The following is a 26,839-nucleotide window of genomic DNA, read 5'->3' on the forward strand; positions in this document are numbered from 1 at the left end:
GTTAAGAGTTTATCGATTCAAATTCAAATCTCTCTCTCCCCCTGTAATCTCAAATTCGGGAGAGATTGTTGTGGGTCAGAAGCCTTGTAAAATGCAAAACAATGAAATAAATATAAATATATATATTTTGCTCTGAAGAAACTTAGCTTTGTGGAGGGAAGAGGGATTTATAAGGAAAATTGTTTCAAAATGAGAATTGCAGTGAATCTGTAGTGAGAATGGATATGGATGTGGGGATCCAAAAAAATCATATGAAGGTTATTGTATACCAGATGCACTTCTTTAATTTGTGGATTTATTTTCTAGAAAATAGGCTTTATGTTTTTTATTTGGAGTGATGTATATGGGTTAACAACTGGGTGGAAATACCACAAAATATTGTTATATCTGTGTAACAAAATATTTTGTGGGGAAATTACATGCAATTTTGTTTTTTTTCTTGTTTGTTTTGTATTTTCCAAACTTCAGTTGGCTAAAAAAGAAAAAAGTCAAATCATACTGTCTTAATATGAAGAGCTTGGTTTGCTCGTTTAAATGAAAGAGGATGGTTCATAAATTTCCAGTGGGAGGTATTTTAGTGTTAAAATAGACCTTGGAAATCATTTAACTATTGTTCCAATGCAGTGATCTCTTAATTATTTGTATTTTAATTTTAAAAAATCTTAGTAATGTAAAAATGTTAAATGTGTTTAGCATAGGTTGCTAGAGTGTATCCAATGAGATCTACAGGTAATTTTGTTGTTATTACTGTGTGCTTCCTTTCTATATCTAGATATAATAACCACACATATTCACAAGCTTTGCTGGAATTGTTTTAATCTTTTTATATAATTTGAACTACAAATAAATTTTTTTTTTTCGAAGAAGGTAGTTTTGGGAATTGAAACCTAGGACCTCATGTGCTATGCAAGTGCTCTATATCCTTGAGCTGTACTCTCAGTTCCTCCATGTAGGTTTTAACCATTTGTTTTTTTATGAATGAGAAAATGGATGAGAAAAATGAGGCATGTTGTAAGAGCTCAGATGAGATGTTGAAGGTGATTAGCTCATACTCTAGATAATTCTTTGGAGACCTATTATTCTTCATTTAGGTGTAGTTAACTTTTTTATAAAACTCAAATACACCTTACAAACATCACATTTTAAAGTCTTACTTGGTTCTCATAATTTTTCATCTAGGGACAATAATAAAAGCTTAGTCATGTATAACTAATTAGAGGAAATAAAAAATGTTTTTAAAAAAGCTTATTTTATATGTCTAATTAGAGGCCTAATATTTGGTACATAATAGGTACTCGTGAATGGCATAATGCTGTTCAAAACTGAATTCATTAGTTTTCTTTATTTCTGTATTCTATTTCTGAGGATGGCATCTTTATAATTATCCATGTTATTGGAGATTGAACCAGGGGGTGCTCTACCATTGAGTTATATCCCCAGCCCTTTTTATTTTGAGATAGGTTCTCTCTAATTTGCCCAGGCTGATCTCAAACTTGTGATCCTCCTTCCTCAACCTCCAAAGAAGCTGGGATTATAGGAATGTGCCCTTACATCTAGCTGGCACCTCTATTAGAGGCTGTTTTTCTGGTACCTGGGATTGAACCCAGAGGGGCTTAACTACTGAACCACATTGCCAGCCCCTTTTTACATTTTATAGAGACAGGGCCTCACTATGTTGCTGAGGCTAGTTTTAAACTTGTGATCCTCTTGCCTCAGACTCCTGAGCTGCTGAGATTATAGGCCTTGCCTATTAGAGGCTTAAAAAGAGCTATTCCCACTTCCTGCACCCACCTGCAGCAGTTCCAAAGTTATATCCTGTCCCTGTTGCCTTATTTGAATGGCCTATATTTCTTACCTGGACACTTAACAGTAGTCTGTTTTTTTGCATCTCCTCTTTTCTTTCTGCTTATGTCTTCTTCTTGCTTTATTTCTTTTTATTCATTTACTTATTTGTGTTTTTATTGCTTTTTTATTATTCCCAAGCTCCCCATCATGGCATAGCAGACCTTTTGTGTTTTGGCCCAGCTTACCTCTCCAGTGTTCTTTACTGGCATTCGGTTTCAGCTCTACTGAAGTATTTGTAGCTTTCTGAATGCGCATGCTATTTTTATAGTTCCTGTAGTTTCTCATCGCAGTTGGTTCTATTTTTATTTATGGTGTTTTTTTCTTCTTGGAACTGCTTTCTCTCCTCACTCACCTAGTCATCCCCTTATTTTTCAAGCTTGAATTAAAGTATCTTCATTTCTGGTAAACATTGCTCTCTACTCCCTCCTTTTTTTCCTCCCAAGGTTGGGTGCCCTCCTTTGGTGCCTGTGTGGTACTTAGTACACATCTTCTTGAAGCATTTAGCCACTGTATTGTAGTTGAATATTTACCTTTTCACTGCTGGGTGTTAGCAAGCTGTTTCAGTAAACAGATTCTTGGGCTTAAGTCCAGGCCTATTGAATCAAAATCTTCAGTGATGAGTCACAGTTCATGTATTGTTTTTTAAAGCATTCCCTGGTGATCCTCATGTGCACCTTAGTTAAGAACCTCTGTGATAGTTCCTAAAAACAAAAACAAAAACTTTTTTCCTCCACTTTTTATTTATGGCACCTGGCAAATAATATGTACTTCATAAATGATGAATGAATACATTTTGCCATCAGGGCATATTGAAGAGACATTGAGTGGAATGCTTCTTTTGAAGAATATTAAGTTGTCATTTTGAATTGATATATGTAACAGAATGTAGGGTTTGAATACTGAGAGGGTTTGGATTGAAGAAAAGGAGTCAATGAGCATTCATTGAAGGGTTGTAGTAAAGACTGTTTTAAGGACTTTTGTCAGCTCTGATTTTTTGTTTCTTTTTTTTTTTTTGAGAGAGAGAGAGAGAGAGAGAATTTTTAATAATTATTTTTTAGTTCTCGGCGGACACAACATCTTTGTTGGTATGTGGTGCTGAGGATCGAACCCCGGCTGCACGCATACCAGGCGAGCGCGTTGTCTTTTCTTTTGATACTGGGGATTGAACCCAGGGTTGCTTAAGCACTTATCCACATCCCCAGGTCTTTTCAGTTTTTTTTTTTAATATTTATTTTTTAGTTGTAGTTTGACACAATACCTTTATGTATATATTTTTATGTGGTGCTGCGGATTGAACCCATGTAGATTTATGAATCTACATGTAGTTTTAAATCAGCTAGGCAGGCTACCGCTCAGCCTCAGCCCTTACTTTTTCTTTTGAGACAGGGCTTAGGCCTTCCTTAAATTGCTGAGGCTGGCTTTGAACTTGTGATCCTCCTGTCTCAGCCCCCTCAGCTGCTGGGCTTATAGGTGTGGGCCACTTTGACTGGATCCTTGAGTTTCTAACAGAAAGGCTATAGGGACAAAAGTTTACTTCCTTAGTTGGTAAAACACTGAAACCTTGTCTGTTCCTAGTTATGTCACTTGTCTGGGAACACGTACCACACTGTTCCAGTATAACACATTTTTGAGGTTAATTTTAGTTCTTAAAAAGGGATTTTTTAAAAGATAGCTAAAGAAAATAGTATTCCTGTTATGTTTGAATGAAAATTGTAATTTCCTCTATATTGTCAACAGTTAGTTCTTAGGACTAGAAATTCATTTCTCCCATTTGAAGCTATTTATTTATTTGTGATACCAGGGATTGAACCCAGGTGTACTCTATGACTGAGCTACATGCAAGCCTTTTGTATTTTTTGTTTTGAGACAGGGGCCCAGGCTGGCTTCAAACTTGTGATCCTCTTGCCTCAGGCTCTTGAGATGCTGGGAGGTTTATTTGAAGCATTTAAAAGAGATATTCTTTGGGTTTAAAATTTCCAGTGGGTCCTTGTATAAAGTACAGTCTGTTTAAATACATTTTTTTTCCTTACATATTACAAGTTTTTGTTCTAAAGTGGAATTTTAAGACTGATTTATTGACATTTAATTCTCATACCATACAATCCACCCATTTAAAGTATACTGCTGTTTATTCAGTGCTTTTTATTATAGTCATTGATCAATTTTAGAACATTTTCATCCCAGCAAAAAGAGACCCTGTATCCATTGTTAGCTTTTCTTCACTTCCCCCTAGCCTGGGATAACCACTAATCTACTTTCTGCCTAAAGTGGAATTTTTTAAATAGTACATGATTGTTCTACAACAATTTTAATAATCTATTTTTCAGAGTTAACTACTTTTCTGTTTGGTTCATTTCCTTCCAGGCTTTTTTTGTACTCATATAAACACAGATTTATGAATCTACATGTAGTTTTAAATCAAATGGGATCATTTTCTCCACACTATAAAAATATATGTGTGTGTGCGCGCGCGCGCGCGTACATATTGTGCAGTAATCTCTTTCTTTTTAATAAATCAAATGGAATAATTTTCTCCACATTATAAAAATGTGTGTGTGTGTGTGTGTGTGTGTGTACACATTGTGCAGTAATTTCTTTCTCTTTAATATATTGTGACCATCCTTTGAAATGAACAGATACATGGCTTTGGCCAATTATTTTATTTTATTTTTTTTTTAAATAGAGCAATAGGGGCTGTGAGTATAGAGTGTAGTAGGGTACATTGTAATTTTTTTTTTTTTGAGAGAGAGGGAGAGAGAATTTTTTTTTTAATATTTATTTTTTAGTTATTGGCGGACACAACATCTTTGTATGTGGTGCTGAGAATCGAACCCGGGCCGCACGCATGCCAGGCGAGCGCGATACCGCTTGAGCCACATCCCCAGCCCTGGCCAATTATTTTTGTTCATGAACTTTAGGTTGTTTTTAGTTTTTGGTCCCCCCTTCCCCCCCTTTTTTTTTTTTTTTTTTTGGTGTGTGTGCAGTGCAGGGGATCAAACCCATGCCCTCATGCAGGCTGGGCAAGTGGTTCAAACACTTAGCCACATTTCCAACCCTACAGACTGGTTCTGGTTTTTAAAAAATTATTACTATTATTTTTTTTGTACCAGGGATTGAACCTAGGAGTTGTTGACCACTGAGTCACATTCCCAGTTCTTTTTATTTTTTATTTTGAGAGAGCGTCTCACTGAGTTGCTTAGGACCTTGCTAAATTACTGGGACTGGCCTTGTGATCTTTCTGCCTCCGACTGAGTAGCTGGGATGCCCTACCTTGCAGGGCTCTGGCCTGGTTTTTGACATTTTAAATGCTGCCTCAGGTTTTTTTTCATTTTTTGTGAGATGAACTCTTAGGGTCTTGCTACGATGTTTCTGATCCTCCTGCCTCAGCCTTTGGAGTATCTAGAACTACATGTGTGCCTCATTGCAGCTGGCTAACAATTTTGTAGAATATTTGTATTCTAGAGTCATTTTTTAGAGTAAATTCATAGAAGTGAAATTTGCTAACAAAATGTATTAAAAATTTTGATATTTCCAGATTGTTCTTCAGATATCTGTACCAATTTAAAGTTCTACTAACTTTATATGAATGTTCTTTGTCCATTTTTTTTTCTTGGTGGGTGTGTATGTCATTTTCCTGTATTTACTAAAATGCTTTTATATGCCATTTAACTTTCTTTATTGTGTCTTTTGCAATTCAGAGTTTTAAAATGTATGTAGTTAAAATATAGGTCTTTTGCTTTTGACTTCTTTAACATTCTTGGGTCATTCTTCTCCTGAACTCATGTTACTCTTTTTTTTTTTTTTTATTGTTTTAGTAATACCCGACAGTAGAATGCATTTTGACATATTATACACAAATGGAGCACAACTTTTCCTCTGGGTGTACATGACACAGAGTCCCTCCAGTAGTGTAATCATTCGTGTACCTAGGATAATAATGTCTGTCTCATTCTGCCATCCTTCCTAACCCTACAACCCCTAGCCTCTCCTTACATCCCTCTACACAAACTAAAGTTCCTTCATTTATCCCTATCCCCCTACTGTGGATCAGCATCCACTTATCAGATAAAACATTCTGCTTTTGGTTTTGAGGAGTGGCTTATTTTACTTAGCATGATTCTGTAGTTCCGTCCATTGACCTGAAAATGCCATCCATACTTTAAGGCTGTTCTTATAGTATTTTTTTTTTTTTAATAGTTAGAAGAAATGGGAAAGGAGATTGAACACCAGGGTTTTATTTATTTATCTATCTATCTTTTTGGGTACCCGGGATTGAACTCATTGAACTCTGCCACTGAGCCACATCCCTAGCTCTATTTTGTATTTTACTTAGAGACAGGGTCTGAGTTGCTTAGTGCCTCGCGGTTGCTGAGGCTGGCTTTGCATTTGTGATTCTCCTGCCTCAGTCTCCCCTTCCGCTGGGATTACAGGGCCTGCTCCACTGTGTTTGGCTAGTATATGGTTTTATAAGTTTTGACAAATGAGGTCTTGTAACCCAGGATATAGAACAGTTGTATCACTCTTCAAATTTCCTGTTTTCCCTTTGAAGTCAGCTCCTAACTCTGTTCCCAGTTACTATTGATCTCTAGTCTGTTTTTTGTGTCTCTAGTTTTTACCTTTTCTATAATGTCATATATACTGTAAATAGAATTATATAGTAAATAGTTTTGAACTTTATTTCTTTTACTTAGCCAAATGCATTTGAGAGTTTATTGCTGAATAGTAGTCCACTAAAATGTTTGTATAAGTTTGTTTATCCTTTTCTGTGTGTGTGTATGTCTGCACACTTAATTGGTTAGAAAAAGTGCTTGGTACAGTCAGTATTTGAAAGAGGTCATGTAGGTGGCCTATTTCGTTATTTTATATCTTGTGTTTCTGGAGACTTCATGCACAAGAGACACTGTGTCAATACAAAATCTGCAAAATCTTTGGGCCACATGTGGTAGACCTTTTTATTTTTACTTTTTAAAATAATGCTGGGGAATTGAACCCAGGGCCTTGGGCATGCTAAGGAAGTGCTCTGTCACTGAGATATACCTCCAGCCCAAAGACTAGATTTTTTTGGGGTGGTAACAGGGATTGAACCTAGGGCTGCTTTTTTTTTTTTTTTTTTTAGAGAGAGTGAGAGAGAGAGAGAGAATTTTTAATATTTATTTTTTTTTAGTTCTCGGCGGACACAACATCTTTGTTGGTATGTGGTGCTGAGGATCGAACCCGGGCCGCACGCATGCCAGGCGAGCAGGCTACCGCTTGAGCCACATCCCTAGCCCCTAGGGCTGCTTAACCACTGAGCCATATCCTCAAGCCTCTCGTGTATGTTTTATTTAAAGACATGGTCTCATTTAGTTGCTTAGGGCCTTGCTAAATTGCTGAGGCTGTCTTTGAACTCTTGATCTTCCTACCTGAGCCTCTCAAGCCACTAGGATTGCTAGACTTTGCCACTGCACCTGGCAAGACTGTAGATTTTAATCATTATCGTCTCAGCATGTAGTGTTTTTGAGAATGGAGGGTATGTTATGTGCATTTTTTTCTTCTGCTGGCATATTTATGTAATTCTCCAACTTTAGAACAGTATGGAAAAGAATGTGATTTTGGTTTTCTATTCTGATGAGACCTTTACTCACTACTTTATTTATTTATTTGGTGATTCTGGGGATTGAACATAAGTCCTTAGAATGCTAGGTAAGCATTGTACCAGTGGGCCATATTCCCAGCCCTGGTGAACATTTAGATGTGCGTAGTTTTATAACCTGAGAAAGGTTCCTTTGGCTGTCCATTTGAATATTTTGATTTTTCTATTCAGAAACTATCAATTTAACTTGGATATTTATTATTTCCTTCTAGCAGTTGCCTTTTTAATATTTTAATTTAGTTAATCATGGGTTCATATGCAGTTATATGAAATACAGTAGTTACCGCTTATCTGCAGTTTAGAGCTCGGTCATGGTCTCAAAATAATAAATGAAAAATTCTAAAAATAAACAGTTGTACGTTTCAATTTGCACACTCATTTGATTCAGAGTAGCATGAAGAAATCCTTGTGGCCATTAATCATCCCTTTGTCCATTGTATTCTTTTTTTTGGTGCTGGGGATTGAACTCTGGGCTTTGCATGTGCTAAGCACTGATATATAGCCCAGCCCCTATTGTATTTATCTGTATAGCTACTACCTGAACTGGCTGCCTTGATTATCAGATATCAGCTAAGTGTTGTGGTATGGTAAGTGCTTGTGTTCAGTTAATGCCTTATTTCACTTACTAGTGGTTCTAAGTGCAAGAATAGTGATGCTGGCAATTTGGTTGTTCCAAAGAGAAACCATGAGGTCTTCAATTTGAGTGAAAAGTGACGATTTTTCATAGGTATGTATATATAGTAAAAAACAGGGATAAGGTAGAGTTTCATTCTGTTGTTTTAGGCATTCACTGGGAATCTTGGAACATAAAACTTGTGGATAAAGGTGTCTGTTGTAGAACAGAATTCCCTTGTACACTTTGCCCAGTTTTTTCCATTGTTGACATTTTGCAAAACGTTTTTAAGATCATATCTAGGATACAATCCACCTGATTTTTTCAGATTTCTGGTTTGTTTATATTCAGTGTATGTTTTTCTCTTTTTTTTAATGTTTATTTTTTAGTTGTAGTTGAACACAACACCCTTACTTTGTTTTTATGTGGTGCTGAGGTTCAAACCCAGGGCCTGCTGCTGAACCATAACCCCATCCCGTGTCTCTCTCTCTCTCAAGTTAGATATAATTTCATGAGACAGTTAAGATACTGAATAGTTGGCAAAAGTGTTGCTCTTTTTATAACCACATTCACCTTCCCTATTTATTCAACTTCCTTCTCTCCTCCTGTCTCTAACCCCTGGCAACCAGTGATCTATGTTATGTAATGGAATCATATAGTACATCTCCGATGGATATTGGCTTTTACTTTTTTGTGGTCCTGGGGATTGAACCTGAGTCTTGCACATGCTAGACAACTGCTCTATCACGAAGCTACACCTCTAGCCCTTTTTGTTTTATTTTATTTTAAGACAGGGTCTCTCTTAGTTACCCAGGCTGACCTTGATTCTCCTGCTTCAGTCAGTCTTTCAAATAGCTGGGATTAAAGATGGTGCCACAGTGCCTGGCTAGTTATTTGTGTGTGTTTGTGTGTGTGTGTGTGTGTGTGTGTGTGTGTGTGTGTGTGTTTGGGGGTGGTTTTCCCTCAACATGGTTTCCTGGAGAATTATCCAAGTTGTTGCATGTACAGATAATTTGTTCCCTTTTGTTGCTGCTTAATGTTCCATGACATAGATAGTATCACAGGGGTTAGCCTGTGATATCTGTGATGATTCTGATTTTTAGTTATTATAAAGGTGCTGTAAATCTTCACTTAGTTTTTTTTTAAATAATGAGTCATTTATTTAACCTTAAGAGTTTATGGTAGTAACATTTGTTATTTTTTTGTATTTTTTTAATTTGTTTTAATTAGTTACACATGACAGTACAATGTCTTACAGGTTTTGTGTGAATGTAAGTTTTCATTTTATTTCAAATGACCAGAGTGCAATTGCCAGGTAAAGGTTAAGTATCTTTCATCCAAAATGCTTGGGACCAGCGTTTTGAATTTTTTTTTTTTTTTTTTTTTTTCCAGATTTTGAGATAGTTGCTTGTGAAAGCAAGTTTTATGGTGTGGGATTTTCCACTGTGGTGTTATGTCAACACTCAAATAGTTGGATTTTGGAGCATTTTGGGTTTTAGGTTTTGGATTAGGGATGCTCAACCAGGAGTGATGGTTACTCTTTTTTTTTTTTTTTTTTTTTACATTCTAGGGCTTAACCCAGGGGCACTCTGCTACCGAGTTATATCCCTAGCTCCTAGCTGTTTTTATTTTGAGACAGGGTTTTGCTAAATTGCCTAGGCTGGCCTTGAACTTGAGATCCTGCTGCCTCATCTTGAGTTGCTGGAGATTATAGGCATGTGCCACTAAGCCTGACTCACTTAGAATAATATTTAAAGGTTCATGAATATTGATAGTTTTTATCAGCACTTCATTTCTTTCTTTTTTTTTTTTAAAGAGGGAGAGAGAGAGAACTTTTTTTAATGTTTATTTTCCAGTTTTCGGCGGACACAACATCTTTTTTTTTTGTATGTGGTGCTGAGGATCGAACCCGGGCCGTGCGCACTCCAGGCGAGCGTGCTACCACTTGAGCCACATCCCCAGCCCCAACTTGATTTCTTTTTATGCCTGATAGGTATTCTGTTCAACATACCATATTTGTTTTTCCATCAATTGGTGTACATTTGGCTTCCACATTTTTTTTTTTTAGTTTTCTTTTAATCTTTGTTGAGGAGTTATCAGATTGAGAAGTTTTCAGATTCATTTGCATTATTTACTTGTTTTTTCCTTATTCCCCTAAATTTGATTTTTTATATGAATTTTTACATTTCCTATGTCTTTCCCAACCTTATCTCTTTATCTTTTTTTGTGTGTTTTGAGCATGCTAAGTATGTACTTTTCTACTGAACCATACCAGCCACTGCTGCTGCTTTTTTTTTTTTTGTACTAGAAATTGAAACCAGGGACAATTTGCCACTAAGCTACATCTCCAATAACCCTCACCCCCCTTTTTCTTTATGAGAAAGAATCTTGGTAGTTGCTTAGGGTCTCATCAAGTTGCTGAGGCTACCCTCAAACTCCCAAACCTCCTGTCTCAATCTCCTGAGTTGCTAGGATTACAGGCTACACTACCACACCTGGTCCACCCTAACCTCTACTTATTTTTTTTATTTTTAAATGTAAACACATTTTTAAAAAATATTTTTTTATTTATATTTGGACACAATACCTACCTTTCTTTATTTCTTTATTTATTTTTATGTGGTGCTGAGGATTGAACCCAGGGCCTCACACATGCTAGGCAAGCGCCCTACCACTGAACCATAAACATAGCCCCTAAACACACTTTATAGTAGTTTTTAAATTTTATTTATTTATTTATTTTAGTTGTCAGTGGACCTTTATTTCTATTTTTATTTATATGTGGTGCTGAGAATGGAACCCAATGCCTCACACATGCTAGGCAAGTGCTCTACCACTGAGCTACAATCCCAGCTTGCCTCTTTTTATTTTTAAAATAAGTTTTGCTTAGCTAGACATGGTAGCACATGCCTGTAATTTTGTGATTCAGGAAACTGAGGCAAGAGGATCCCAAGTTCAAGACTAGCTTTGACAATTTTGTGAGATCTTGTTTCAAAAATTAAAATGGGCTGGGGACATGGCTCAGTGGTAGAGTGTCCCTGGGTTCAGTCCCCAGTACTTAAAAACAGTATTGCTTATTCCAACTGGTTTTTGCTAATATTTTTCTATTTCTGTATTGGAAGCTCTAGAGAAGCTCTGTTGCCATCTGTTAAGGATTTCAAATACTTTCCTAAATATGTCTTATGTTTATATATGTGTGTTTATTTTATCCTACAATAAAAAATCATTTTTGGAATATTTCTCTAAGTCTTCAGAATGAGACTTTCTTCTCCTAGTTAAGCAGTTTTCTCTTCATGGTTTCATTATGATTTATTTCCTTTTAATCCTCCCTAAAGTAAAAGAAGAATCTTAGTGTTTGCTCACAGATGGGCTATGTGTGTTGTTGTTATGTCTTCGCATCTACAGTGAATGGCACGGCTCCTTCACAAGGTCTGGTTTTCTTGTAGACTTTTATCTAGTGCAGCTTTGTTGGATTTGGATTATTTTATATTTTTGCTTTTATTGCTGAAAAGGTTGGAATACCCCAGACTTAGGTTGATTCCTGATACAGGACGTTGGGTAAGAGTCAGACTCTGGAGCTACGATACTTTGGATGAGTTATTTAGCTTTTTTCCTCCTGTTTTCTATTTTATTAAAAGGAGAAGGAGCGTGGAAAGGAGGATAATTTAGAATTATCTTATAATTTAGAGTGCTAGGAAGAAAGCAGTCAGTGAATTATGGCTTTCTTTCTTTCTTTCTTTTTTTTTTTTTTGGCTGGGGGTGGGTGGGGACTAGGGATTGAACCCAGAGGTACTTTACCATTGCACCACACTCCTTGTTCTTTACAAATTTTTTTAACAAATTGAGACAGTGCCTCACTAAGTTGCTTAGGGCCTTGCTACGTTGCCAAGGCTGGTCCTGAATGTATGATTTTTCTGTCTAAGCCTTTAGAGTTGCTGGGATTACAGACATGTACCACCACGCCTGGCTTTTGTAACAATTATGTATGGCACAGAAGGTTCATCTGTCTCTTCCTTTTAACAGTGCTATCCCTGTGGAAATTTCCCCTGAATATACCATAACTAACCTTTTTTCTTTCTTTTTTTTCCTTTGGTACTGGGGATTGAACTCAGGTGCACTCGACCACTAAATCACATCCCCAGCCCTATCTTGTATTTTATTTAGAGGCAGGATCTCACTGAGTTGCTTAGTGCCTTGCCATTGCTGAGGCTGGCTTTGAACTTGTGATTTTCCTGTCTCAGCCTCCCAAACCGCTAGGATTACAGGCATGCGCCACCATGCCTAGTTTAACCTAATCTTTTAAAAATCTTCTATTAGATATCTACCTCTTATCCTCCCTCCCTCCCTCCCTCCCTCTCCCTCCCTGTCTCTCTCTCTCTCTCTCTCTTTAAAAAACAATACCTTTATTTATTTACTTATTTTTATGTGGTGCTGAGGATTGAACCCAGTGCCAGGCAAGTGCTTTACCGCTGAACCACAACTCTAGTCCATTTATCCTATTTCTTATTGTTACAAATAACTATGCTATGAAAATCTTATAAATATGTGTATTCTTATTTTGAGGTGTTAGGAATCATGAACCCAGGTCTTTGTGAGTGCTAGGCAAGCACTCTACCACTGAGCTATGTATACTGAGCCCTATAAAGCTTATTATTATTATTTTTCTTTTGGTACTTGTTGAACCTAGGGTCACTGAGCCACATCCCAAGCCCATTTTTATTTTTTATTTTGAGACAAAGTCTTACTTAGTTGTGAGGCTGGCTTTGAATTTACTATAATCCTCTTACCTTAGCCTCTTGAGTTGCTAGGATTACAGGCTTGTGCCACCCCACCTGGCCATAAAGCTTATTCTTTATTTTGGTTATTTACATTCTATTTCTTTTTTCTTTTTTTTTTTATTGGTTCAAAACATTACAAAGCCCTTGACATCATATTTCATACATTAGATTCAAGTGGGTTATGAACTCCCATTTTTACCCCAAATACAGATTGCAGAATCACATCGGTTACATACATTCTATTTCTAGAAAGATTACTGGTTTAAAAAGTTTTAATGTTTTAGAAGACTTCATAAATGTTGCCAAATTTATGTTCAGAAGATGCTTTCTTATCTTTCCATAGGCATTATAGAAAATGTAGAAACTGTTGGAAGTTTTAAGTAAGTCAGCATTGGAGTATATCCTTCTAGTTTCATTTTATATGCATATAAAATATATGTATATATGGAGATTTAGACATATCCTCTGTGTGTGTGTGTGTGTGTGTGTGTGTGTGTGTAGGGGGTAGATACTAGAGATTGAACCCAGGAGCAATCTATTATTGATTAGCATTCCCAGCCCTTTATTTTTTATTTTGAGACAAGGTCTTACTAAGTTGCCTGCTATATTCCTGCTCAGCTCCCAGAGTAGCTGGAATTAGAGGCATTCCCCCCTCACTCCAGATTAAGATTTCCTTTTTGAAATGTATTAAGGATGGAATTCAGGGCCGCCAGTGCTGTTAAAGTGCTCTGCTAATAAGCTGCATCCACTGCTAATTTCACTTTTTTTTTTTTTTGGACAAAATAACTTACAGATTTGCCACAACTGGGTTTAAGTACTCTTGGGTGAACTTTTTTCGAGATTGATATTTCGTAATTTTTAGCTGCTAGTGAAAAACTTTTTGATGTGTTCTGTTTGCTAATAAACATTTTTGATGTAAATATGGTTATTGTAAATATGTTTGTATAGGGATTGCATATGGTTGTGGAGGAGTCTTTTTTATGTATTTGAGGTTTTTTTTTTTTTTTTTTGAAAGATGGGAGTTAGCCATTCAGATAAATTGTATAGATGGTAGTTTCCCACCTCAAAAATATGATTCGTCATTATCTTAATTTTTATACTTACTAGATTGTTCATGGGCTGGGGGTGTATCTCAGTGGTAGAGTGCTTGCCTAGCATGTGTGAAGCACTGGGTTTGATTCATAGCACCACATATAACTAAGTGGTCCATTGACAACTAAAAAAGTATTTAAAAAAAATAAATAAAATGGCCTTGCCCTCATTATTGATTTAGCTTAATCATGTTTTGTGAAAAATTTTTTTTAGAGAGAGATTTTTTTTTAATATTTATTTTTCAGTTTTCAGTGGACACAACATCTTTATTTTACTTTTATGTGGTGCTGAGGATTGAACTCAGCACCCCGTGCATGCCAGGCGAGCGCATTACCGCTTGAGCCACATCCCTGGCCCATGTTTGGTGAAATTTAAGAAGAGAAAAACTGGCAGAACTTGTAGTTGTGAGGTTTCTTTCTTTCTACCACTGAGCTGTATCCCCAGCCCTTTTTTATTTTAATTTTGAGATAGCTTCTCTTTAAGTCACTGAGACTAACCTTGAATCTGTGATCCTCCTGTCTCAACCAGCCAAGTTCCTGGAATTATAGGCTTGTTCCACCTTGCCTCACTGAGGTCTTTGTAATTAAAGGTCATTATTATTATAGGTTACCTTAGAAAATTTTAAAATTTATTCTTTTTTACTCTCTGAGTAGTTTTCTTTCATGTCTAGGAAGTGCTGTTTACATGAGGTGTATATAATCTGCTCTGGTAGCACAAATAATTAAAATAACTTAATCACAGTTTATCATTTGGACATCACAATCATCTTAGCAGGATGTCAACAAAAGAAAGTGTTAGATAATATGCAACTTTTAACAGTACAACATTTGCTTTAATTGCTAAAGGTGCTAGCAATTTTAAATGATTATTACTAATAAAAAATGGAAATTTAGCTTAATTATGGCTTTGAAGGATCTGACTACATTTTTTCCCCTCTTGTCTGGCATAGAAGTGAGAATAAAAATGGTGTCCTAAACCCTTGCTGGAATAACAGCCATTTAACCCCAGGTGTGCTAGAATTTTTGTGTTTGCCTTTGAGGAGAATAGGAAGAAGTAGTAATAGGTATAGAGACTTGAGTCTAAGAATTTCTTTTCTGATACTGACTTTGTACATGTTACTTCTAAACCTTGGTTTCCTCACATATGAAATGGAATAATGTCTATTTTACAGTGCCTGGTGTTCAGTGTTGTTAAAGACATTAAGTAAATAATGGAAAGATTTATGAATCAGATCATACCTAGGGTTTGCAGCAAAGCCAAAAGTGTGTGTGTTGGAGATTGAACCCAGGGCCTTGTGCATGTTAAGCGTGTGCTCTACCACTTTCCTATATTCACAGCCCTAGTTTTTTGGTGTTTTTTTTTTTCCCCTCCAGTAATTGAGAAAGAATGTTGACTTATTTCTATTTTATTTAAGGATTGGAATAGCTGCTTTTCTTACAAAATGTGAATAATAGTACTACGTGTTTGAGTTACAACTTTTTCCCCCCTTGGTGCTGGGGTTTGAGCCTGCTGATGCTTTACCACTGAGCCATATCTCCAGCCCTTATTATTTTATTTTGAGCAGGTGTGTGCCACTGCGCCTGGGGAGTTGTTATTATTATTTAAATATTTATTTTTAGTTATAGGTGAATATAAAATATTTATTTTATTTTTATGTGGTGCTGAGGATTGAACCCAGTGCCTCATGCATGGTAGGCGAGCGCTCTACCTCTGAGCTACAATCCCAGCCCGAGTTATGATTATTAAAAAAGAGATCATAAGGCATAGAAAGTGTAAGACAGGGCCTGGCATACATAAGTCTTAGTAGTATTGTTATTGTTAATAGTACAGGTATATGTGGAGCAGAAGAAACTATAGAACAGACAAAATAGGTTTTTGCACTTTAATGATTTAAATCAAATTAGGTTAATTCTCATATTCTATTTCTTCTCATTGCTCAGATTTCTTCTGCTTTTGCCTGGCTTTTTCTCACTGGTATCTCTTTCCATAATGGCACCAGCTCTTCTCCTTATTGTTCTGGGACTATGTGAAATAGAGCCATTGAGATCTAGGTTTGCATGTTTAAAAAGTCCTCCAGGAGAACAAAAGTAGGTGTGGAGATGAAAACCCTATCTTTATGAGGAAATAAATATTCTAATTTAACCTCAGGGTATAGAGATCTGTTCTAGTTAGCAAAAATTCAGGGCATTTAATGAAAATAGCAGGAAATTTATGAACCCTCGAGCAAGGAATATATATATGGGGGCCTCCTAAATATAGGAGAATTTCAGGGGCACCTAAGTCTCTTGTCTCTGCTGCTTTCAGCCTGTTCTTTCTTTCTTCTTCTCCCTGTTCTCCTTTCCCTGACTTATTTTGGTGGTACTGGGCATACCAGGGTGTGTAGCATTGAGTTACATTCCAGCCCATTTTATTTTTCAGTTTTGAGGCAGGAACTTGCTAAGTTGCTGATGCTGGCCTTGAACTTGTTATCCTCCTGCTTCAGCTTCCCAAGTCGCAGGCTTTAGGTGTGTGTGCCTTGACACACTGAGCTTTTCTTTTCTGTGTTAATTGTCTCATTCTGCTTATTTATCACTTTATATTTTACCCAAATGACAGGAACAATCACCAAATCTTCAGGAAATTTCAGGTTACCATTTATCACCAGATTCTAGAGGGTTGGCCATTATTATGGGGAATATTCTTGGAACCAGACTACCTTTATACCCAAAGGTGGTAGGGATTTTGAAGTTGCCCTTTATTGATAGGTGTCTTACCTGTTGCAGAATATGTTCATAAAATATTGATTCATTGGATTTTAATTTTCCAAGTGCAGCATACAGCTGAGTTAATTTGATTCTAAGTAGAAACACTTAATATGTTTTTGAGTAAACTTTTGTGTCTGAATTTGGTTTCTCTACAAGCAACAGAGAACTGGTCAGTCTGGCCAATAAAAGGACATTTCATTATAAAGACATTCTGAGCAGTTCAGGAACTGTAATTGGAGGACAGGAATACCAGCAAATCAAGGCCATAACTGAACTAGAATGCTATCAAATATCAAAGTCTGGTGTTTCTTAGATGTCTCCCTCCCTCCCTTCCTCCCTCCCTAGAGGAATGGGACTCAGGGCTTCTTGCATACTAGGCAAAAGCTCCTCCACTGAGATACACCTTCAGCTCAGTGATTTTATGTTGGCTAGTCTACCATAGCCTGCCTTTTTTCTGCCCTTTCAGGTTTAATATTTAATAATGTGGCCTTGAAAAACTGATACATTGTAACTCATAAAATATGAGTTTGGATTATTAACTTCACACAATTTGGGGTTCCTTTGTCCCTAAGACTCAGTTTTAGTATTGTTTTTAATATTTATTTTTTAGTTATAGGTGGACACAATATCTTTTTTTTTTTTTTTTAATGTGTTGCTGAGGATGGAACCCAGTGCCTCACAAATGCAAGGCAAATGTTCTCCCTCTGAGCCACAATCCCAGCCCATAGTTTTAGGTTTTTGACTACAGTGTAGGCTGGCAAATAGAAAGAAAAAACCTAAAGAGCTGGGAGGAGAATCAAGAGACCACATTGCATGGTTAATGAACAAAAGAATTTTAGAAAATGACTTAACTGTTTTTTTTTTGTTGTTGTTTTTAAGAAAAATAACTAAAAACCTCTTTCTTTTAGTTTCTCTGAAATTGATTTGTCTGGGAATTGAGAACATTGAAAAAATGAATTTGCATTGAAATGCTACATTTCAGAATGATCTAAGTACTTCAGTGATTTAAGTACTTCTGATATATTGATTATGGAAGTTAAATGTTGAAGTAAATAGAACCTCCTGGTTCCTTCTTCCCCTCCACAAAGAATAACCAAAAATTGCCCTAAACTGAGGGTAGAGAGAAAAAGAGGGTTGAATGTGTGAAATAATAACAATATATGAAGTGGATAAGGTTGAAGAAGAACCTACTAAGTATTGAACATTTTGTCTCATCATTAATTACAACAAATTTGTGGAATAGCTGGTGGTTGTTAAACTTTATAGATGAACAAACAGTGAAGCATATGGCTTCCATTCTGATTGGTTTGAGGGATATTGGGTTTGATAAGTAGGGCTTTTCAAAGGATGGTGGATAGGGCAAGCACTTTAGAATATGAGTTTTAAAGATTTGTGAAGTGATAAAGAATTTTTTTTGAGAGAATTTTTTTTAATATTTATTTTTTAGTTTTCGGTGGACACAACATCTTTATTTTTATTTTTATGAGGTGCTGAGGATCGAACTCAGGGCCCCGCGCATGCCAGGCGAGCGCACTACTGCTTGAGCCACATCCCCAGCCCTAAAATACCAATTTAATGTGCTAAATAATGGTTCTAATTAGGACAGGATCCCTTTTAGAAGAAGGCAGGTGTTGTTCTGGAATCTGGAAATGGACAGGAAACTCAGAAGCACAGGTAATAATGTCTTGATGATATCTTTGGGATGAAATTGTCAAACTTTTTTTGCCTCTTTTTTTGGGGGTGGAGGGAGTGGTGGTTTCCTGGACATTGAACCTAGAGGTGCGGTATCACTGAGCTATACCCCTAGTCCCTTTTATTTTTTATTTTGAGACAGAATCTTGCTAAGTTGCTGAGGCTTCTCTTGAACATTGATCCTCCTGCCTCAGCTTCCTGAGTCACTGGGATTACATGTGTGCCTCACTGTGCCCAGTCTCTCTTTGCCCTTTTGACAAAGGGACTGCGAAGTACCTTTGTGGGGAGAGGCAGCAGCAGAGAAAGCACTGAACTGGGGTAATAAGAAAGTTAGGCAATGTTGCCAAGTGGTCCAACGAGAAAACAGTGAAAGGAGTCTTGGTGACATTTAGCAAAAGTGAAAAAGGAATTAGTAGTACTACAAATTGACATTAACTTGCTACTCAAAAGAGATTTCTAGAGAAAGGGGAGGTGTAGATTTTAAGAACTTGAAAAGATTGTTTTGTCTTGATGGTGGAATTTACTCTGATTAAAAGTGACAGTCAGGGGCTGGGGATGTGGCTCAAGCGGTAGCGCGCTTCGCCTGGCATGCGTGCGGCCCAGGTTCGATCCTCAGCACCACATACAAACAAAGATGTTATGTCCGCCGATAACTAACTAACTAACTAAATAAATATTAAAAAAAAGTGACAGTCAGCTCTTCTCCTTCATGGTGGAAAAGGCTTCATATTTATTTTATTTCTTGCAGCTGTCTGTGTTGTTATTTGATTTCTCTTGATTTCTGAACATCATTTTCGGTTCATTAGTTTTGTTTACTAGGAAGAATCTTGGCTGGCAAGTCTGCTTGGTGTCATTTATTGCTTATATTCTAAACAAATAACTTCCTGAATAGTTAAAAAAAATCCTTTTTTGTGATCTGACTTAGTTAATTGAGAGTAAAACTTTAAAATGGAGTTTCTGGGTTAGTAAAGAAAACTGCAGATAGTGAAATTTCTCTCTTTCTTTCTCTTACAGAACCTTCATTTATTTATTTTTATGTGGTGCTGAGGATCAAACCCAGGGCTTCGCATATGTTAGACTAGTGCTCTACCACTGAGCCACAACCCCAACCCCGCCTTTTATATTTTATTTTGAGACTGGGTCTCACTAAGTTGCTTATTAGGGCCTTGTCAAGTTGGCTAGCCAGCCTCAAACTTGTGAATCTCCTCCCTTAGCCTGCTGAGCTCTGGGATTACAGGCGTGCACCACCACACCCAACTCAGGCTTCTTAATAGTTGACTCTGGGAGGCAGGGAGAGGGTGGTACACAGAGATAGGGGAAGAGTCACACTTGTAGAGACAGAGGGCTGGAGGGAATAAAGAGTGTGAAGGAGAGAGGAGACCTGAGAGAGACAAACAGCAAATAAGTTGTGAAAGGGGGAAAAAAAAGATGGAAAGAAGCTAGAGAAAAAGAGTAGAAAATATCTACAGGGGCAGGATAGGCATGCTTTGAACACAGGAGGGTAGACGGTGGAAAGCAAAGGCAAGAAGACCGAGAACACCAAAGCCCACTGCAAAGCACAAGGCTGTTTTATTATGTTCCTAGTACAACACTGCGAGTGGGATTTCCTGTGAATGCCACGGAGGCAGTTTGGTGATGTAGGAAGGCCATTGGACATATCATTTCAGTGCTCTGAGTTTTGGTTTTCTCTTATACTCTTCTCTGTTTAACAATGGTTGGAGAATGCATTTCTCTAAGGCTCAGCTTTAATTTGTTCATTCCATTCTTTTCTTTAGCAGTACTGGGGGATTGAACCCAGAGGCCCTCTATCACTGAGGTACATCCCCAAACTTTTTCTTTTTTTCGGGTACTGGGGATTGAACTCAGGGGCACTCAACCACTGAGCCACATCCCCAGCCCTATTTTGTATTTTATTTCCAGACATGATCTCACTGAGTTGCTTAGTGCCTCACTGTTGCTGAGGCTGACTTTGAACCTGTGATCCTCTTGTCTCAGCCTCCTGAGCCACTGGGATTATAGGCACCACTTCACCTGGCCCTTTTCATTTTTTGAGATAGGGTCTTGCCTGGGTTGGCCTTCAACTTTCCATCCTGCCTCAGATTCCTGAGTTGCTGTGATTACAGGTGGCAGGCCATTCATTGCATGGCACCTTGTGTCAGTCTTCACATTTTTTTTTCCTTTGTTTTGGTACTAGCCATTGAACCCAGGGGCATTCTACCTTTTAAATTTTATTTAGAGACAAGGTCTTGCTAAATTGCTCAGGCTGGCCTTGAACTTGCCATCTTCTTGCCTCCAGAGTTGCTGGCTGACTGACTTATCTTCTAACTTCTTAAATGGAAATAATAATAACCATGAGATTGTTTTGGTGATTACATAAATTTGCATAATGCATATTCACTGCCTTCTTACTCCTAATTTCCTTGGGATATACAAATAGAATTTCTAATATTCCTGATTAAAACTATATTTGTAGGTTTTTGGATTTTCAGGAATTGCCTAGCTTTTAAATGTATAATTGGATTTCACAGGAGGTAGATATAGACCTTTGTGTGTTTGATTTGCTTGCTTTGTAAGTGTTAATGCTGGCCTGAATATTCAAGATCATAACATTTGCAGCTTCCAGTTAACATCCTGTCCTCATTCTTCCCTTTGGTTTTTTTTTTTAATGTTTATTTTTTAGTTGTAGTTGGACACAATACATTTATTTCACTCATTTATTTTTATGTGGTGCTGAGATTCGAACCCAGGGTCTTGCATATGCAAGGCGAGTGCTCTACCATTGAGCCACAACCCCAGCCCCACTTCCCTTTGTTTTTATTAGGTACAGTTTAGAACATATCCAGCTTACCTAAATAATGTGAACTCACCCTGTTAAGTGATCTTAAGTTATTTCAAGGCCTTTTGAGATTGTTATACCATAGTAACAAGCCTTGTCTCCGTTTGTATTCATAACTAAATTTTAATTTACATTTTTAGCAAACATTCCAAAGCTGTTATGACATAGTGTAATTTGTAGCATGTGTCTCCTCTGGTTTAAAAATATGCGATTCAAAGCAACAAAATGATTACATTTTTATGTAGTGTCAGTTTAGACAAATTAAGATTTTTTGCTGGCCTCAATGGTACATGCCTGTTATCTTAGTGGCTCAGGAGCTGAGGCAGGAGGAGTGTGAGTGCAAAGCCAGTCTCAGCAATTTAGTGAGGCCCTAAGCAACTTGGTGAGACCCTGTGTCTAAATAAAAAGGGCTGGGAATGTGGCTCAGTGGTGGCTCAGTGAACTCTTGGGTTCAGTTCCCTGGCACCTGCCCCCCCACCCCCCCAAAAAAAAGTTGGTTCTCAACTGCATTCTGTTTCATGCACTCTATACACTTTCCTCTTGCTTGGCTCTAGCTTCACTTTCTTTGCACTTAACTCTGTGCAAAGAAATTTGTATACCAACCATGGGAAGGTAGTGGTGATCCGGGGAGAGGGTTTGGGAGGTTTCTGCTTCTGCTTCAGGCAGTTGGGGGTCTTTTCTAGAGGATAGAAGAACCTTCCTTCTTTTTCTCTTCACCAGTGCTGGGGATTAAACCCACTAAGCTACACTAAACCACGAAGCTACATCCCCAGTCCTTTCTTTTTTTTTTGAAAAATTTTTTAATATTTATTTTTTTAGTTGTAGTTGGACACAATACCTTTATTTCACTTATTTATTTTTATGTGCTGCTGAGGATCGCATATGCTAAGCGAGCGCTCTACCGCTGAGCCACAACTCCAGCCTTCATCCCTAGAATTTTATTTTGAGACAGTTCTCCCTTAGTTATCCAGGCCAGTCTCATACTTGGCAGTCCTCGTACCTCTGCCTCCTGAAGTGCTAGGAAGTCTTTCTCTTTAATAAATCCCTTTCTTAAGGATGGGCAGAGATTTACCCCTTTGGAATAGTGAATTGCATCATATGAGTTCCTTAGCTTATACTTAACTATTCACTGTTGAATTGCGCAGTGTGATATTTTGACTCATTATCTGAATTGGTCACATAATAATCTTCAAACATCATTGCTCTTCAGCATAGTGGTCTTTATCTTATTAAAGTATATGAGAATTGGGTGTGGTGGTGAATGCCTGTAATCCCAGAGGCTTGGGAGGCTGAGGTAGGAGGATTTCAAGTTCAAAGCAAGGTGCTAAGCAACTCATTGAGACTCTGTCTCTAAATAAAATACAGAAAAGGACAGGGGATGTGGCTCAATGGTCGAGTGCCCCTGAGTTCAATCCCTAATCCCCCCACCCCCAAAGTATGAAAAACAGCTAACAAAATTATGTTTATGATATTGTGTTTTAATGTTTCGAAAATAAAAGGGAATGGGAGGGGATAAACAGTGATCTTAGGGGAACCTTGACGGTTAAAGGTAAGTGAATGTTTAATCTTACTTCATTTTTGTTACTGTCTTTTGTCAGTATCTGAAAGTAAATATAGAAAAGTTTCAGTTGTGTAATTTGTATGTGAAATCAAATATACTGACTTGAAGCTTTTTCCTTCTCTATTCTGAACACCAGGTACGTTCTATGGATGAACTGAATCATGATTTTCAAGCACTTGCTCTGGAGGGAAGAGCGATGGGAGAGGTAAGTGAGCTGATGTGTCAGAAAAGTGGGTCTTTTCTTAAGGGAAAGTTGGAGTTGTCTTTCATCAAATGTGTCTGATCTATATCTCCAGAAGTATGTGCTTGCTTTTTCTTGTTGCCATCCTCATGCTAGGAATGGGATGCTGGAGAATTTTGTCAGAACTGTATCATTATAGGAAAAAGGTTAACCATAATCTAATAATTTAAGAACAAAACAAAGCAATAAAAAATGAGGACAAATGATTTAAAATTATATATTAAATAGTTAGCTAAAAATAGAGCTGTCAAAATTCAAATATATATTTTAATTTTGTATGTATCAAATGTCCTTACCTTTGCCTCATTTTTCAGTGGTTAGGTTCTTTGGCAGTTGGAAAAGGGAGTCCTAAATTGGCAGCTAATCACAATATGACAATAACCTATTTTCAGAGTAGTGCCTTTGCCTTTTGGGGGCAGATTATTAGGTTTGTAGTCACCTAATTACAGAAGATTGAGGTCTGAGTCAGTCATCCTTTAGAAAGAATTCAGAAAGAAGAATTTTACTTTGTAATTAAAATTTGCAAAATTGAAGTTTCCTGCCATTCATCATATTGATAGCTAACACTGCCATAATTTTAAAAAGGGAATTATATGCCTGGCACTTGCTCTGTGGTGCACACCTGTAATCCCAGGTACTTGGGAGACTGATGCTGGAGGATTGTAAGTTCAAGGCCAGTTTCAGCAACTTAGCAAGACCCTGTTTCAAAATGAAATAAAAAAGAGACTGGAGATGTAGTTCAAAGGCAGAGTATCCCTGGGTTAATATCACCAGGACTATTACCAAAAAAAAAAAAAAAAAAAAGAAGAAGAAGAAAAGGGAAGGTGGGGGGTACAGTTGGGTGTAGTGTACAGGTAACTAAAGCAAAACCAAATTCTGGTGATTGTAGTTATTGACAGTAAGCATCTATTGATGACGAAGAAAATATAGTTTGTAATAATTGCTTAAGATGTCGCAGGTTCAGAAATACAAAATTTTCTTCGGGTTCTCATTCTGGAGAAAAGTCTTAGGTTTTCTGTTTTAATTGTTTTATATCTGATATTTAAGAACTATATTTTTAATGTTTTAAAGTAGGGAGAATCCTTATATTTTAGGTGTTTCATGTATGTCATCCATTAGATACACTTATTTAATTTAGCAAATATTCTTTGATTCGGGCACTGTGCTAGGTTCTGAGGATTCAGAATTGAGGTAATTCCTCTTCTGAATTATAAAAAGCACTCATGGATTGTCTTTGTGAGTAGGCATTAAATAGTTAAAATTTTTTGGTGTTTTGGACTTGAGATTCTTGCTTTTTGTTATAAGATTTTGCTTTCAGCTTTTCTGAATCATCTGTGGTCACAAGACTCCTGTGTCTTATCATCTTGAATTCATTGCTTTTAAGAGATGATTGATGGGTGTCTTGTGTTTCCCATCCCTCCTTAAAATCATTGAAACAGTATGTATTAAAATATCCATGTGGTTATTGGCTTAGAGACTTTGTCATTTAATTTTCAGAGCAAAGTTTGAGAAGAAAATTTAACAGGTTGGTTAGATATTAAGTACAGAATTAGAAACTACTTTTTTTTTTTTTTTTTTGGCATGGATTGAACCAAGGGGCACGCAACTACTGGGCCACATCTCCAGCCCTTTTTGTATTTTATTTAGAGACAGGGTCTCCCTGAGTTCTTTAGGTCCTTGCTAAATTGCTGAGGCTGGCTTTGAACTTGTGATCCTCTTGCTTTAGCCGTCCAAATCGATGAGATTACAGGTGTGTGCCACCTCGCCTGGGCAGGAGAAACTACTTTGTCTGTTTCCCCTATTCCTGTGATTCTAAGATGCTCTAGTCCATCAATAGAAGTATAGATCAAAAATCCAATCCTAAGAAGAGCAAGATAGAAAATTAATAAAATACCCTACTCTTACCCCTACAGGCTGAATTTTAATTGAATAGTGAACAAGATTTAATAAGAGGGTGAATTTTACTTAAATGATAATTCTTTTTTTCTTACATAAGTGCAATTTATTTGACTTGTATGTAATTTCTCAGATGTGGATGTATAAGGAAATAAATAAAGTATATTCCAAAAGTAATGCTGGGTCATCCCAATATTCACAAAGTAACAGTAGCAACTACCATTTGTCAACCACTTATTAGACAGATGCTAAGAAGTTTCCATGTATTGTCTCATCAGTACCACTGAGAGAACAGTTCTCTTATCCAGATAAGGAAGCCAAGATGCATGAATTAATCTGCCCAAAGTATTACTTGTAGTAAGTGGTAGACCTTGGATTCTGACCTGCATTCCTTCTACTCCAAAACATGTGCCTATAATTAAAGTAAATAAAACTACCATTTGTAAAATAATTGAGAAGGTAAAACATTTCATTTTAGTAAGCTTCATAAAAATTGATGTTTTGGAGAGAATTTTGTAGGTTACTTTTATTTTTTTGGGGGGGGGGAGTTTAAAAGCATTATAATACTTTACTTCCAAAACACAGGTAACTTTCTGGGTTTTTTTTCTTAAAGTACAGCCCAGTTTCTAGACAAAGGAGACCACCTAAATATGCAATGAGGTTTCTGTACTCAAGGTGTTTCTTTAGCTAGAGGAAACAGTGAATCCATGTGAAAACAGAACTGTTTCTTCTGTGGTTGGAGTTCAGAGGAGGATCATTATGGCAGGACTCGTTGGAGATCATTTTAATGGATGTGGCATACCAGATAAGAAGCATCTTCTAGTCTAGTTAGGATTTGGATAGGGGCAAATTGGGAGATGTTTGTTGTTGTTTTTGTAGCAATACAGGGGAGATTAGCATAAAAGAAAAATGACAGTGAGCTTTTTCAATGAAATAAAAAAGCACAACGTCTACTTACTTCATTCATTTTTCTTCCTGTTTAGCAATAGTATATCTTCAGAAAGCAGTATGTAAATATTTACCATCATAAATAAAGAAAATTGCATGAACTTTTTAGCTAGGCCCATTACATATTTCTTGTGTGTTTGTATTTATGTATATGTGCCTTCATTGAAGTATCTATGTACAGAAATAGATGAATCTTTAAAATTCACAGAGAATTGGTTTCATTCAACGTAATTTATTTCTAGTGGTTAAAGTTAGTGTTGCTTAGCTTCTATTTTTTTCCTTCAAAGCACTACTAGGACTCTTTGTCGCTTGGAAAAATTTAGAACATTTCTTGTAGAAGTCTTGTAAAGAAGTGGCTACTTAAAATTATCAGTTTCAAACCTTAAGTGCAGCCTTTGTTAGCTAAAGTACTCACTATCAGGGCTTTACTTGCCTCTTAATCTAGAAAGTCAATATTAAAAGAAAGAAAGGAAAATTGTAGGATTGGGGCCACAAATAATATTAAAATAGTCCATGCACATTCTTGGCCTTCTCTTTCAAGTCCTGAAAAGCTGAAAGTCATATACTTGAGTGGTTTTTATTTACTATGAAAGATTAGTCTGTGAGTTGAGAGTTAAGAGAGTATTTTAGTATTTTAGAGGCAGATGTGCTGAATTGGAGTTTCTGGGCTCTGTTCCTACATTGGTTTGGTATGATCTTGCAGGACTTGTTTCTTCTCTTGTAGAAGGGTACTGTTATTCCTGTTCATGCCATTTTAGCATGGATTTATAAAGAGGAGAGGAGAGGAGTTCTAATTGGAATGTACTGTTGTGAGCCTTTGACAGAAAGATACCTTATTTTGCATAATTGTTTTTTCAAGTTTTAAAAACCAGGGGTCTTCTTTTTTTTTTGACTTTCCTTGATGTGTAGTCAACTTGCCAACTTCCAGGGTAGTTAATATAGTAGAGAATACTATCTTTTT

The 26,839-nt window shown here is 36.9% G+C and overlaps 1 protein-coding gene across 16 annotated transcripts in view; it reads left to right on the forward strand.

Moving 5' to 3' along the window:
- Positions 1-26,839, forward strand: part of PUM1 (pumilio RNA binding family member 1) — a 123,337-nt gene that overhangs the window by 15,959 nt on the left and 80,539 nt on the right. For all 16 annotated transcript variants that reach the window (XM_081308370.1, XM_081308380.1, XM_081308383.1 and 13 more), the window contains exon 3: positions 22,930-22,998. In XM_081308370.1, coding sequence (XP_081164496.1) covers positions 22,930-22,998 — 69 coding nt within the window. The remainder of the gene's footprint in view (positions 1-22,929; positions 22,999-26,839) is intronic.

The sequence above is a fragment of the Spermophilus citellus genome (genome assembly GCF_964194105.1).
Source record: "Spermophilus citellus genome assembly, chromosome: 9".
In the NCBI taxonomy this organism is placed as follows: Eukaryota; Metazoa; Chordata; class Mammalia; order Rodentia; family Sciuridae; genus Spermophilus; species Spermophilus citellus.